Consider the following 14,389-nt stretch of genomic DNA (forward strand, 5'->3'; position numbering starts at 1 on the left):
AAGGAGTGGGGAACCGCAAACGTGGGGCTGCCGCCCCCGCCCTGCCACCCAGGAAACCCCGGGGCCATCATGGAACCCTGTCTGAGAACCACGGGCTCCACTCCCACTTCGAACTGGAGGAGCAGCCGGCCAGGAGCCCAGAGACACCCAGCATGGCCCAGGCCGAGGTGGGGCCTTGGACTTTGCCCAACCCAACAGTCTTCCCAAGTGTAATTGGGAAGGATTAGAGGAGCCCTGCTGTTGGCTTTTGGGTGAGAGGCCAGGGCCATACAGAAAGGTCACCTGATGCCCGGTGCAGAGGGCCAGACTGGGCCGAGCGCTGGCCGTGGCTCCACTTCCTTCTGCCATCATCGCCGCAAGAAGCAGCTGTCCCTTGTCTTTGCCTCCCAGGTAAGGGCTCTCAGGACAGATTCTCAACCCCCCAGCGCCCTGGTGACTCCAGGCTGGGCCTCTCCCCTCGTGTCCACGCCCCTGCCTTCCCGTCTTCCTGCAGCCTGGCTGCTCCCATGGAGGCTTTGGTCCGTGTGTGTCTCTGGGCATGTCTCGCCTTCACCATGATGTCCCCCCCGAGTGGCACCTTCAGCTAGGTTTGGTGACGCATGCCAGCACTTTGGAGGCTGAGGCAAGGGGATCCCGAGTCTGTGGCCTTCCTGGGAAAATTGGGAAGAGTCTGTCTCTAAAATATGCAGGCAAAAAAGGCCATTTTTCAGTTTTTTAGGAAAAACATTTTGCTGTCCGGGCTGGGTGACATCTCATCCCAGGCTTTGGTTCTCCCGTTCCACCCTCGCCCAAGCCCCTGCCCAGGCCTGGACTGTCTCTGAGGAGCGGCCACCACAGACGCATGTCCACGTGCATGGCAAGTGCATGTGATTTTTTAGGCAGGGTCTCGCTGTGCAGTCCAGATTGGCCTAGTACTCACTGTGACCCTCCTGCCTCAGCTTCCCAAGTGCTGGGATGACTGGCGAGCACCACCACCCCCAGCTGTGTTTTTTATTTTTATTAGCACATATGTTCAGGCTGCCGTGCTTCCATTCCCTGTGGGGAGCTGGACCTGTGCACAGCACATCTTAATTCTTCCTCTGGTCCCCGTCCCTCCCTCACGCCAACGCTCCATCCCCTCCCATCTGAGAGAGCCCTGTCCCCTGCTTCCCATGATCTACTTTTGATTTTGATCCTTTTTAATTCAAGATTCTCATGGAAGAGAAATCATACAGCGTGTAAGCCTGTGCATTGGATTTTTTTACCTAGCATCATGGTTCAGGGTGCCCTCAGTTGCCTACAGACGACTCACCCCGGTATATCTTTAAGGCACGATAATTCTCCATCGTGGGAGATTGCCTCGCTTTACCTGCCCCTCGAATCTTACACCGCTTGCAGACTTAGCTAGCGTGATGTCCCCAATGCGTCTGAGAAGGTACCTAGAATGGGGGACGTCGGGGCCAAATGGAATTTCTAGTTTGGGCTTCCTGAGGACTCTGCACACTGATTTCCAGAGTGCCTACGCCACTTTATATTTACCTACAGAGCAGAGGGGTTCATTTTCTCCTTCACACTCACCAGCATTTGTTGTTTGATTTCCTGATGACAGCCATCATCAGGACGAACCCTCAGTGTTTTTTAATTTGCAACTCTCTAATGCAGAGTGATGGTGGGCACCTCTTCATGTATTTATTGGTCATTTACCTTTCTTGTGTGGCTTGTGTATTCATTTTACTATTTTGTGACTGGGTCTCTTATTTAAGTAGGGGGTCTAATTTTTTAGTTTCTTTGCATCGTGTAGGTTGTCTTTTCTTCAGTCATTTTTTGCTGTGCAGAAGCTTTTAAATTTGAAATGACCCCATTAGCTGGTTCTCAGTCCTGTATTTCCTGTGCAACCAGGGTTCTGCTCAGAAAGTCCTTGTCTACACCTATGATGTCAAAAGATTTACCTGTTTTTCTATTCCAGCAGGATAAGTGCTTCTGTTTTAAAATTTCCTTCTTTGATCCATTTTTATTTTAGTTTAGTACATGGTGAGAGATGACAGGTCTGCACTCAATCTCCTGTCAGTTTTCCCAGCACCACTCATTACAGAGGCTGTCTTGCTTCGGTGGATGTTTTTAGCCCTTTTGTCAAAGATTAAATAGTGAATGTGCCTGTGGTAGTTTCTGTACCCTCTCTTCTGTTTCCTGGCCCTCATGCTGCTTTTTGTGTCAGTACATGCTGGGGTTTTGTTGTGTTTTAACCACACTGTTTTTGTCACCGTAGCTCTGTAACATACTTTCAAGCCTGGAACTGCGATGCGTCCCCGTTTACCCTTGTTACTCAAGATGGCTTTTGTTGTTTCGGGCCTCTCTTATTTCCATATGAACTTTAAGATTGTTTTCCCCAGTTCTGCCAAGAATGCTGTTAGTATTTGATTAGGATTGTGTTAAATCTGTATGTCAGCCTTGAAGTGTGGCCATTTTGATACATTGCTTCTGCCTACCCAGGAGCAAGGGGCATCTTTCTGCTTTCTGTTGTTGTTGCTTGAGCAGGGTCTCGCTGTGTGGTTCAGGCTGAACTTGGCCGCATAACAGTCGTCCTGCCTCAGCCTCCCACATGTTGAGGTTACAGGCGTGAGCCACCCGCCCCGTCACCTTTCCAGTTTAGGTGTGCACTGCAGTTTCCTGTTCCAGAGCGCTGGCGCTGTCACTGTGGTCGTGTCGCACTTCCTTGTTTCAGTGAACTGCTATGTGTTTAATGTTTCTGGGTGCTACTGTGACTGGCATTTTTCCCGACTTTCTGCTCAGCAGGTTCAGTGTACAGGGACATTCTGCATTTTGACATGTTGACTTTGTAACCGGCTACGTTATTCAATGTAGCTATTGCTTTAGGAACCCTTTCAGTGCATTTTGGGGGATTTTCTGTACACAAATCATGTACCCAGCACGTGGTCATGTGACGTCCTGCTTTCCTATGCGTCTCCTTATTTTATTTCTTTCCCTGCATACCGTCCTTGCTCATGTTTGGTACTGTGTTGCACAGAGGTGCTGACGGGGATGTCTTTGTCTTGTTCTTGCTTTTGGAGGGAAAATTTTCACTTTTCCCCTTTAATGTGGCTTTTGTCAGACTGCAGTGAGGTCCTAGAATATGCACTTTCCTCAGTATCGTTATGTGAAAGGGTGAGGGGTTTGTAAAGGCTTTGCCCGTGTCTGTTTGATGTCCTTGCTTCTGTTCCTGTGGTGCGTTTTATCTGCTGACTTGCGTAACTCGAACCATCCTTGCATTCCTGGAATGAAGTCTACGTGGTCCTGATGTTTGATCTTCTTGAAGATTCGTTGGATTCTGTTTGTTGAGAATGTCTGTGTCTCTGTTCATTAAAGAGATTGGTTTATACTTTTCTTTTTAGGTTGGATTCCTGCCTGGTTTGGGAATTGGGGTAATTCTAGCTTCCAGGAAAGTTGGGGAGCACCCCTTCCCTTTCTGGTCCGTCACAGAGCTTAACGAAGTGTCGGCATTAGGTCTTCCCTGAGGTTTGTGTGGAATTCTGCAGGGAGTCTGTCTGGGCGTGGACGTGTCCCAATGGCTGGGGTTTTTATTACTGTTTCAACCCTTACTCTAAATTCCAAGTAATCTCAGACCAGCCTTCTTTGCATCACCTGGAAGCTGTTGGATCCATCTCTCGAGTTCTCTTACTGTCTGAAAGGTACTACTCATTAGCACACACATGACGGGGCAGTGATTTGTATGTCTTGCTGCCAGCTGGCTCAGGTTTTAAGTTGATCATTCCACTAGCTGGAGCTGCCAGCAATACCCACGTGACTATCTGAGAAAACGAGGGCCACTGTGGCCGCAGAAAAAGCCAAAAGCATCCTGACGTTTTGCAAACCCTGCACAAACGAGCCACCACTATTTGTAAGATGTTTTAAAGGAATCCACAAATATAAGTATCTTTTTATTGAGTGAAATGTATTTGGTGACTATTGTTATAAATTTTAAGTGGTATGAATAGCATTCTTTTTTTTCTTTGTCTTTTTGAGACAGGGTCTCTATGCAGTCCAGGCTGGCTTTGAGCTCACTTTGTAGCCCAGGCTCATGGTCTGAAACTCGCCATGATCCTCCTGCCTCAGCCTTCCGAGTAGTGGGATTATAGGCGTGAACCACCATGCCTGGCTTATTTTTTCTTTTGAGACAGGGTCTCACTTTGTAGTGCAGGCTGGCCTTGAATTTGCTATGCAACCCAGGCTGACCTTGAACTCACTTTGATCCTCCTGCCTCAGCCTCCTGAGGCTGGGATTCAGGCGTGTGCCACCCACAGCAATCAATTCTGCTGTGCACTCTCTTGATAGAATTTTTGATGGCTCTCTCTTTTTTTTTTTTATGGGTACTGGGGATCGAACTCACAATCATGCGCTTGCAAGGCAGGTGCTTATTCCGCTGAGCTAAATCCTCAGCTTGATATAATTTTTTTTTGATGATAGAATTTTTGATCTCTCGATTTTCTGTTTGGAGTCTCTTGATGGATGCTAGTTCTCTTCTATGCTGGTCATTCATGTTTTGCATTGTTTTGTTTAGCTCTGTTAGCTTTTAATTAGTGTCTTCTGGTGCCTTGCCAAGATAATTTTATTTGGCCCAGTATCTGTTTACTGATACCTCCTGTGAGCTTGCTAAGTGCCTTATTGATCTGTTATCCCCCTGATATCCTTTCAAACAACCTGGGTGTGTGCCTTTTGGTTTCCTCCCCTTTGACACCTCATGGATCAAACGGAGGCTGGGTTAGGGTTGGGAGCTTTGGAAGGTTGGCTGCAGGCGTGGCTGCCAGCTTTGTTTTCGTTTGCTTGGCATTCGTGCTGAAGCGTGCGAGCTGGTTGCAGGGCACCGCTTTGTTTCCAGTGTGGAGACCGCGTTGGCGCATGTCCGCCTTTCAGTGAGCGCCTCCGGGACATGACTAAGTACCAGCCTCTGCCCGTCCCCAGAGTCAGCCTCCTCCATTGTTTGGGCAAATAACCTTTTCTCTAGGATGGGCCACGGTACCATTAAGGGTCCAAGGCAGGCAGATAGTGCCATCTCAAGAAAACCAACTAATAGCCATTAACAGCTGTGACAGCAGTGAGCAGCTATGACCCCTGGGCTGTGGTGAGAAACCGTGCGCCATTCCTGCATCAAATACAAACTTGTGTTGGCGAACCTTAGGGACAAACAGTGTATCCAAAAACGGCACTGTGAACAGTCAGAGGCATCCACTGTTGATCCACAGTAAAAGTTCACCCAGCACAACTTCCCTCTGCTGACAGAGCAGCAGTCAGCAGCAATGGCATCATTAACGAGGTGCCTGCACATTCATGCGCCTTAACAGTGGTATTAGAAAAAGTTGGGGAGGTGAAAAACCAGAGAATGAGAGAAGCAAAATTTGAAAAAAGTATCAATGGGGAATGCAAAAGAGAAAAAAGTGAGGTGGGGCTGGGGCAGGAGGGTCCCCTAGAGACGGAGGCCGCCAGGACTGCTCAGTGAGACCCTGTCTCCAAAAAACAAAAAGGAAGGCAGGGGAGGGGTAGACCCCAAATCCCACAGAATGCAATGAAGAAAAGATGAAAATAGAAAAATCAGAAAAGACCAAGTCAAAGAAAAACTTCCTGTGCATTTGAAGGAGTGGTTTGTTTCCAAGATCTGTGTCTGGAGCTCAGCCGGTCACAGCCCTGTGTCCGTTCACCCCGGATTGGTCACACCCAAGGCGTTCAGTGCATGACCTTTCTCCCAGTGGTGGGCAGGAAATGGTGTCAGCCTTCCGGTCTCTGCTGGACACTGACCTCAGATAGGAGTGTAAGAGTTGAGGTGGACAGTGTCCACAGCCTCGGGCTCTGGTTGTCCCTCCTCTCCAGGATCAGGGCAGTTGGTTAGTCCTGCCCCCACTGCCCTGGGCTATGGGGAGGGAAATCTAGACCAGCTTGGAGGAGGCAGCTGTCACACCTCACGTGGTGGGGCCTGGCCTCTGGCACTGGTTGCTTGCATCAGTGGGAGGCAGGCCCTACCTTTCTGTGTCTCTAGAACCTTTACAGAAATCATCACATTTTGGGGGGGTTATGCTACCAGTTGATGATTTCATTTATAGCTATAAACTTTGCTCTTAAAAATGCCTCCACTATGTCACGGGAGTTTTTTTCTTTTTCCTTTTCTTTCTTTCTTTTTTTTTTTTTTTTTTTTGGTCTTTGTGAGACAGGGTCTCAGTGTGCAGTTTGGGCTGGTCTTGAGCTCACTTTGTAGCTCAAACTCACAGCGATCCTCCTGCCTCAGCCTCCTGAGAGCTGGGACGACAGGTGTGCACCACCCTGCCCAGCTCTGTCCCATAAGCTTGGTGTTTTACACTTCTATAGTCATTCAATTCTAGAAACTCAATTTCTTCCTTGAATTATTGTTGGTTCCCTGGTTATGAGTAACCTATTGTTTAATCTTCATGTGTTTGCATAGTTTCTGTGGCTTACTCTGTTGATTTCTAGTTTTCTTCTGGTATAATTCAGGATTACTTCAATGCTTTTGCATTTACTTAGGCATGCTTTATGGCACAAACTATGGCCTATTTTGGACAAGGTTTCATGTGATGTTGGGAAAATGTGGATTCTGGGGCTGGGGATTTAGCTCAGTGGCATAACCACCTGCCTTGCAAGCAAGCGGTTGTGAGTTCCATCCCTGGTACTGATAAAAATGAAAAAGACAAAAAAAAAGAAAAGAAAAGAAAAATGTGAATTCTGTTGTTGGATGGTACAATCTGCAGATACCTGTTGAATCATTTTTAATGCTGTAGTTTAACACTGATAGTCCTTTTCTGATTTTTTTCTGCTTACCTTAGTTGATAGAGTGGGGTACTGAAGTTCCTTTGTATGATTATATTGGTGTCTATCTGCATTTTTTTTGTACTGAGCCTTGGACTCAGGACCTCAAGCTTGTTTGTTTTGAGGCCTTGATTGAATGGAATCATTTTCTGCCCTTTCATTTTCAATCTGTGCTGTTTGTTTTGGATGCATTGTGTCTCCTGTACGAAAGAGACGTGTACATTTGGGTTTAGGATCAAATCCACCCGTCCTTGTCTTTGGATTATGGAGTTGAGAACTCTGACATTGAAAGTGACAGTGCAAGGTGTGTCCTGAATTCTGGCATTGCTTGGTTTTTCCAGTGTTGATTGCTTTAGTTTTTCTTTGGCTCATACTATCCCACTTAGATTTATACTTCCTTGTGACCTCTTTGCGGTAGGTGGCTCCTCTGTCAGTCTGTCTGCCTGTCTAGCATACTCTTGACTATCTTCTGCAATGTTGGTTTAGGGGTTATGAATTTCTTTGCTGTGGAAACTTTGCCATTGATTCTGCAAGCTAATTTTGCAGGCTATGAATGTCTGGTTTAACTATTGTATTCTTTTATGGCTTGAATGAAGGACTTCACTCTAAGCTCTCCAGAGCTTCTCTATTTCTCATGAGAAATCTCCAGTTATTCTGATTACTGGGGACCTGGCCAGGGTCCCCAATCTCCCAAACAAGTGTATGGCAGAGGCTTAAATAAATGAGACAGTGGTGGGATTTTAGGGCTCCAGGTTGATCAAAACCCTCTGCAGAGTTCGAGCCTCTGGGGGCTGAGACGAGGGCTGTCTCTGGGCGGCCCGTATTTATTTAGTTTTTCAAACAGGGAACGAACGGTTAGAGTGGAAAATGCAGGAAACTGAGCAGAACCTGGGCTGGTCCGAGGACTCTGCCAGCTAACAGACTGTGTTAACTTAGGAGAAGGTCTCCATTGGCTTTTCACTCCTGAGCTACAGGATGTATTTAGCTGACTGGAGCTGGACCTGGCAGGCAGGGGAAGCGAACGGTGACTGCGTGGGGCTCGGCCTCTCCCACAGCCAGGGCAGGATTCCAGGGCGCTTGCTTCTCTTCTGCTTTGCCTTCAGTGTCTCTGCTTTCTGGGCTGATGGTCAGCTCTGGTTGGTTTCTGGAGCTCTTCCTTTGCTTCCCAGGAGGCTGCTGCCTTTCAACTTCAGGTCCTGGAGAGACTGTATTTTGCTACCAGCTTTTATGCTGCCCTTTTTTTCCTTGCACCCATTTCCAGGGCACAATTCCTGTGTAAAAGGGGAGACAGAGAGGCAGAGAGGGAGGAAGGAGCAGAGGGAGAAAGAGGGACTGCTGTGCTGCCTTCTCTACCATCCACCTCTGAGAATTTTCAGAAACACTATATGCATTAAACAATAACTCACCAGCACAATTGTGCACGGCTGCAATCCCAGCCCTCGGGAGGCTGAGGCAGGAGGGTCATTGTGAGTCCGAGACCAGCCTGGGCTACACAGTGAGCTCAAGGCCAGCCCGGACTGCAGAGAGAGCCGGTGTCAAAAAGACAAAAACAAAGCAAAGCGCCTCAAAAAACAGTAACTCCCCACTCTGTCTTCCCCTCCAGCTTCTGTCACTTGATTTTTCAATTGATCTGTTTTTTTGTTTTTTTGGTTTTTTCCTTTTTTATCAGTTCTGAGGATCCAACTCATGACCGCACCCTTGCAAGGCAGGCGCTTATGCCACTGAGCTAAATCCCCAGCCCCTTTTGCTTTTTTGATTTAAACTCCATCTTTTTCTGCAGTGCTGGGAGCAGAACACAGGGCCTGCTGTTTGCTAGCCCAGCGCTCACCCTGAGCCACAGCCCAGTCCAGTGCGTGTGAATGGACGGAGGGTCTCTGCGTTCACCTGGCCACAGCGCCCTGAGCTGGGTGTCTGTGTGCGGCTGCTCCTCCTCGCTTTCTTGGCCTTGCCCTCCAGCCCTGGCTAGCGGGTCCAGGCTTCCCTTCCTGGTCTCCGCGAGCAATGCTCTACTGAGCAGGTGGACTGCAGTGGACTGTGTCCACCTTTGTTCCATTGGCCTCGAAGCTGCTCGCTGGTCCCCAGTGTCCATTCCAATGCCCACCTGCCGGTCTCTGCCCAGATTTTCCGGAGAGCCATGCTGTGTCCAGGCTGAGTCTGTGGGCAGCACAGGTGCGGCTTTGAGAAGATGTGGTACCCGGTGCAGGCTGGCCTGGAGCTCCCAGTCCTCGCTCCTCAGCCTCCTCAGTGCTGACCTTACCAATGTGAGTGGCCACTTGTGGCTTTTTGGCCAGGTTTCTCTGGGGCCAGGGTTTGCATGGGATAGTTCCACTTGTGCCGAGTCATGTCATCTTAATCCTCATTCCTAAAGAAGGACAGTGACGCTCCTGATGGCATCCCCAATGCGGTTAACCTGGTCAGTCACCTTCTTCCCAGGCGCGGTCCCTGCCCCTGTAACGCTGTGTCCTCCCCTCTCCCGCAGCTGTCCTGGCCCATGGAGTGGCTCCGGGGTCCCTGGCGGCACTGTCTCTCCGGGCTGCTCTTACAGCTGCTCTTGTCCATCTGCTTCTTCTCTTACCTGAGGGTGACCTGGGACCCTCCCACGGGGTCCCCTACACCCGCGCCCAGCTCGGAAGACGTGGTCCCCACAACTCCCCAGAGGACCCCAGGGCTGGCTTCCACCACGCAGCCCCCCGCACCCCGGGGCCTGCTCATCCTGCTGTGGACCTGGCCATTCGGCCAGCCAGTGGCTCTGTCCCGCTGCTCGGAGATGCGGCCGGGCACAGCCGATTGCCGCATCACCGCCAACCGCAGTGTGTACCCCCAGGCCGATGCGGTCATCGTCCACCACCGGGACATCAGTTTCAAACCCAAGAGGCAGCTGCCACCTTCGCCTCGGCCACCGGGCCAGCGCTGGGTGTGGTTCAGCTTGGAGTCCCCCAGCCACTGCAGGCAGCTGGAGGCCCTGGATGGCTACTTCAACCTCACCATGTCCTACCGCAGGGACTCGGACATCTTCACGCCCTACGGCTGGCTGGAGCCCCGGGACGCCCAGCTCCCCGCCCCGCCCCTCAACCTCACGGCCAAGACCAAGCTGGTGGCCTGGGTTGTGTCCAACTGGAAGGAGAACTCGGCCCGGGTGGGGTACTACAACCAGCTGCGCCTGCACCTCCCGGTGGACGTGTACGGCAGGGGCCACCTGCCCCTGCCCCGCCAGGACATGCAGGAGCGCCTGGCCCGCTACAAGTTCTACCTGGCCTTCGAGAACTCGCAGCACCCCGACTACATCACCGAGAAGCTGTGGAACAATGCTCTGGGGGCGCCCGCCGTGCCCGTGGTCCTGGGCCCCAGCCGCACAGACTACGAGCGCGTCCTGCCGCCTGACGCCTTCATCCACGTGGACGACTTCCCGAGCCCCCGAGCCCTGGCACAGCACCTGCTGGCCCTGGACCAGGACGATGCCCAATACCTGCGCCACTTCCGCTGGCGGGACATGCTGCAGGTGGGCATCGGAAACTGGACCCTGGCTTTCTGCAAGGCCTGCTGGCGGTTGCAGGAGGGGCCCAGGTACCAGACAGTGGCCAGCATTGCAGCCTGGTTCAAGTGAATCGACCGGCTGGCCTGGCCTCCCCAGTGGAGCTCCCCTCTTGGGATTCACCTTATGAGTGGTGCAATTTGAGGGGGCCTTAAAACTTAAGGAGGGGTATTTTAGTTTTCTGTTTGTTTCTTTTTGTCTTATTGAGCCAGGGCCTCCCCAAGCAGTTAAGGCTGTCCATGAGCTCACTTTGTAGCCCAGGCTGGTGCAGAATTCTCAGCAATCCTCCTGCCTCAGCCTCCTGAGTCCTGGGATTACAGGCTTGTGCTACCACGTCTGGCTTCTTTTTTTGTACCTGGGATTCAACTCACAACCCCGGGCTTGGCAGGTAGGCACTTGTTCTCCTGAGCCAAGTCCCCAGACCCTCTTTAAGGGGGTTTTAACTGTGTGGTGTCACCTATCTGGAGTCCCATCTGCCTTGGTCCCACTAGCAGGAGGAAATCTCCTGCGAGGCTCTCACTTGCTGTGATCACCCTGAGGGGATCTCAGCTGTCTGGTTTCTCAATTCCTGGGTCCAGCCTGCAGGAGCCTCCCCTGCTGGGGACCCTGGCTGTGGTGGCCAGGCAGCCGGGGACCTCACCCATCAGACCCACCAGTGACAGCTGCTCTGGCCGTTTTTTCCCCGATGGTGTTTCCTGCCCGTGGGCCCCGCAGACAGGCCCTGCTGTCCTTATTTCCCCAGTGGCTGTGACGGAAGGAAAAGGCTGTGTGTCCTTCTTGTTCTAGAATAACAGCTCTGACCACGGCGTGCTTTGGGCCATAACCAGGGTCACGTGGTGACATCCAGAGATAGCTGTGATTTTCACATATGGGGGAAAAGGGAAGGATGTCATCTAGTACAGTGCTGATTGCTGTTTGTGGCCTCATAAGAACCAGGCCACACAGCAGGTGTGAGGGGTGGCAGAGCAGTGGGGGAGGCTTCCTCTGTATTTCCAGCCTCTCCCCACCACTCACCACCACCTGAGCTCTGCCACCTGTCAGACCAGAGAGCACTGGATTCTCCCAGCAGCACAAAGCCCACTGCGACCTGCACACATGCAGGACTGACACTGAGTGACTTACAAGAATCTGGCTGATGACCTGAGGTGGAGCTGAGGCGGTGATGCTAGCCATGGGGAGGTGCTGCAAATGCAGATTCACATTAGCAGAGGTTGGACTGCCCAGAGACCACAAATCAACTGTTCCCACACTCATGTGCAAACCCTCTCAGGGAGCGGCAAGTGACATCCAGCTGCCACTGGTGGCAGGCTTCACAGTGCCAACTGAGTTGATGTAACTTAGTGGTGTAGCTTTATCTGGTGGCAGGCTTTAAGTCAGAGTCTGACAATGGTTTAGCCTGGATGCAGCCCTCTGAGGGCACTGACCTTCTCATCTGCATTTCTTTCTTGGACTGAGTTCTCGTCCCAGTCCCAGTTTCTGTGAGGTTACAGGCCAATCCCAGCCAAAATAACTTACAGGCAAATGTCACTGGAAGGCTTCTTTAAAAATAGGCAAGGACCCAAAGACGAGCCAACAAAAGACTCTTCAGAGTGCCAATGAAAGGAAGGTGCAATTAAAACAAATTAGGGACAGGGCTGGAGATTTAGTTCAGGGGCATAAGTGCCTGCCTTGCAAGGGTGTGGTCGTGAGTTTGTTCCCTGGTACCGAGAAATAGAAACAGACAAAAAAAATTAAAAAGAAAAGAAAGTAGCAAGAGCCCCCCCCCATCGTACTGGCTCACGGCAGGAAGAGATGTACGTGTGCCACGTGGCCTTGTAGAGTGAGTATAACCAGTTATCCAGCAAAGCCAGGACACCTTCCAGACTGCTCTGCCACCTGGGAGCCAAAGACCTGATTTACAAGAAAACCCTTCAGAGTTTTTCACAAGGAGAAAACAAAGCACCGATGGCCTTATGGTCGGCCACCATTTCATCCAGCGGGTCTGCCTATGGACCAGCGTCCTTCTCGGTGCCCAGCCATGTGGGTAAAGCTACAGAGCCCTTTAGATCCAAAAGTGCCCACCCTGCTGCTGCCAAGCCTTCTCTTGTAGAATCATAAGAGCGGCTCCAGGTCAACAGGTGCCAGGTGTCCCACTGAGCCAGCAGCATAACCCGGGTATGGCCGAGGGGCACTGAGTCGGCAGTGTCGGTGTTCGGGTCTCTGTGGTAGCCGGGGCTGCTGAGTCTGTGGTGCCAGCCACAAGGTTCCTTTCCGAGTGCTGCCGTATCAGAAGGGCAGGCAGGAAGATCACGTGTACTTCAGGTGCTACCCAGCACCACAGCGGTCAGCTCACCTTTTGGAAGGCCCCCTGCCCAGCAGGAGAGCTACAGCGGCCCGCTGGTGTCAGCACAGGCTGGTCAGGAGTCGATGCAGGCCAGGAGGCTGTTCCGGTGTCACTTTTCAGGGCAGACAGGGGGCAGAGATGTGAGTGTTCATACTGTGTCATCCCCAGCAAAAGGCGGGTGGCTGAACACTGTCTCTCAAACACAACAGTGTTTGGCAGGACCTGATTTAAATGATTGTTAGTGATGACATGTCAACTTCACTTCATAAGCACTGCTAAGCAGATCAGAAGGCCCTGGGTGTGTCTCCTGGCAAACTGGGGTGACACACACCCAGTCGTGGCTGGAACCAAGCCACAGGCTCCCAGCTCGGCCAGCACGGAAAAGGAAAGGATGCTTTGCTCTTTCTTGGAGAGGCCAGGGTCTTCAGCATTTCCTGTGTGCTTTGGCCTGCAGTGTTTTTCAGGCTTCCCGTGCAGACTCCAACATTGAGACCCGCACCCGGGACTCTACCGGGAGCTCTGGGACCTTTGGCCTTGTGGTGCTGCCGTATCTTCCGAGGCTCCAGAGTTCAGATGGCCATTCTGGATTCATCCATTTCTGTGCACCATCCTGTGTTTGATCCTGTAAGCTGCTTAATAAATCCCTGTGTTCAAGGCTCTCACTGGTCAATATTTGATTTTGTTTCCTGTTTTTCCTGTTTGTATTCAGTTTTGTCAGACCGGATCTCAGTATGTAGTTCAGGCTGCCTGGAACTCACTATGTAGCCAAATTTGGGCTCAAACTCACAGCGATCCTCCTGCCTCAGCCTCCAGAGTGCTGGGATGATAGGTGTGCCCCATCCGGCCCAGCTCGCTGGTCTGTGGACAATGAATTTTAGAATTATTTTCATAAATATGACAACGCAGTAATAGTAGAAACCGTCTTCTAGGTGAAACGCACTTGGTCATCATGAAACTGATCACAACCCACTGAGGATTCTTTTGCTCAGTTCACATGGAAATTACAAATCGGCAACATGCAGCTCCACTAGGGGACATCGGATAATGCTGGATGTCAGCAGCTGATCCTGCTGGCTGCTGGTCGATGTGGCTTCCAGCTGTTGCTGGCTCTCACTGGCTTGTGCTGGACATGCTAGGCCAACTCTGCCTGGTGCCGGCCCTGTTGCTGACCTCTGTCGTCTGCAGGTCTCTGGGGCTCTAAGGGCTAACCCCGCTTAGCTTGGCTTATTCTTTCTCTTGAGGCCACTGCTCCGTCCACACCGCAGGATAAGAATCCTGAGTAGATTCACAGGACTCTCCGAGCACTCGCGCCTGAGAAATTATCCAGAGCGGGGCCCCAGAGCAAGCCCGCTTTAACAGAAGCCTTGCCTCAGTAGAGGAGACCCTGCATGGCAAGCGACCACCTAGACTGACTCTGGAGTGCCTGCGTGCGTGCATGCGGGCCAGTGTTGCTTATATAGCAGCTGCAGGCCGGTGATTGGTCCGAGCCCAGGGCTGTGATTGGTGCAGGGCTCCAGGGCGGCCCCAGCGGGGGTGGGCTCTCGAGTGAGGGGGCGGGGCTGAAGCCAGGGAACCTTCTGGAAGGGCAGCTGTGGGGGCTCGGGGTTGCTCTCAGTGGGCCCAGATCCTTCCCCCTGGCTCGGCCCGCCACGGCGCCCCTCCCTTCTTCCAAAGGCGTCTTGTGGAGAGGAGCGGACGCCCCCTGACGGTAATGGTGCCGTGCCCCGCGCGCTCCCCTGGGTTGGGAG

The 14,389-nt window shown here is 51.7% G+C and overlaps 1 protein-coding gene across 1 annotated transcript; it reads left to right on the forward strand.

Annotated features, from left to right (window-relative positions):
- The first annotated feature begins 238 nt into the window (after positions 1–238).
- On the forward strand, positions 239–13,298 carry LOC134471053 (3-galactosyl-N-acetylglucosaminide 4-alpha-L-fucosyltransferase FUT3-like). The gene is made up of 2 exons (XM_063228774.1): positions 239–390; positions 9,266–13,298. Exons 1-2 carry the CDS (start codon positions 286–288, stop codon positions 10,388–10,390), a joined length of 1,230 nt encoding a protein of 409 aa, XP_063084844.1. The 5' UTR covers positions 239–285; the 3' UTR covers positions 10,391–13,298.
- The last annotated feature ends 1,091 nt before the right edge of the window (positions 13,299–14,389 follow it).

The sequence above is a fragment of the Cavia porcellus genome, unplaced genomic scaffold, assembly GCF_034190915.1.
Source record: "Cavia porcellus strain 051 isolate PalLab524CR breed Dunkin Hartley unplaced genomic scaffold, mCavPor4.1 scaffold_17, whole genome shotgun sequence".
NCBI lineage: Eukaryota > Metazoa > Chordata > Mammalia > Rodentia > Caviidae > Cavia > Cavia porcellus.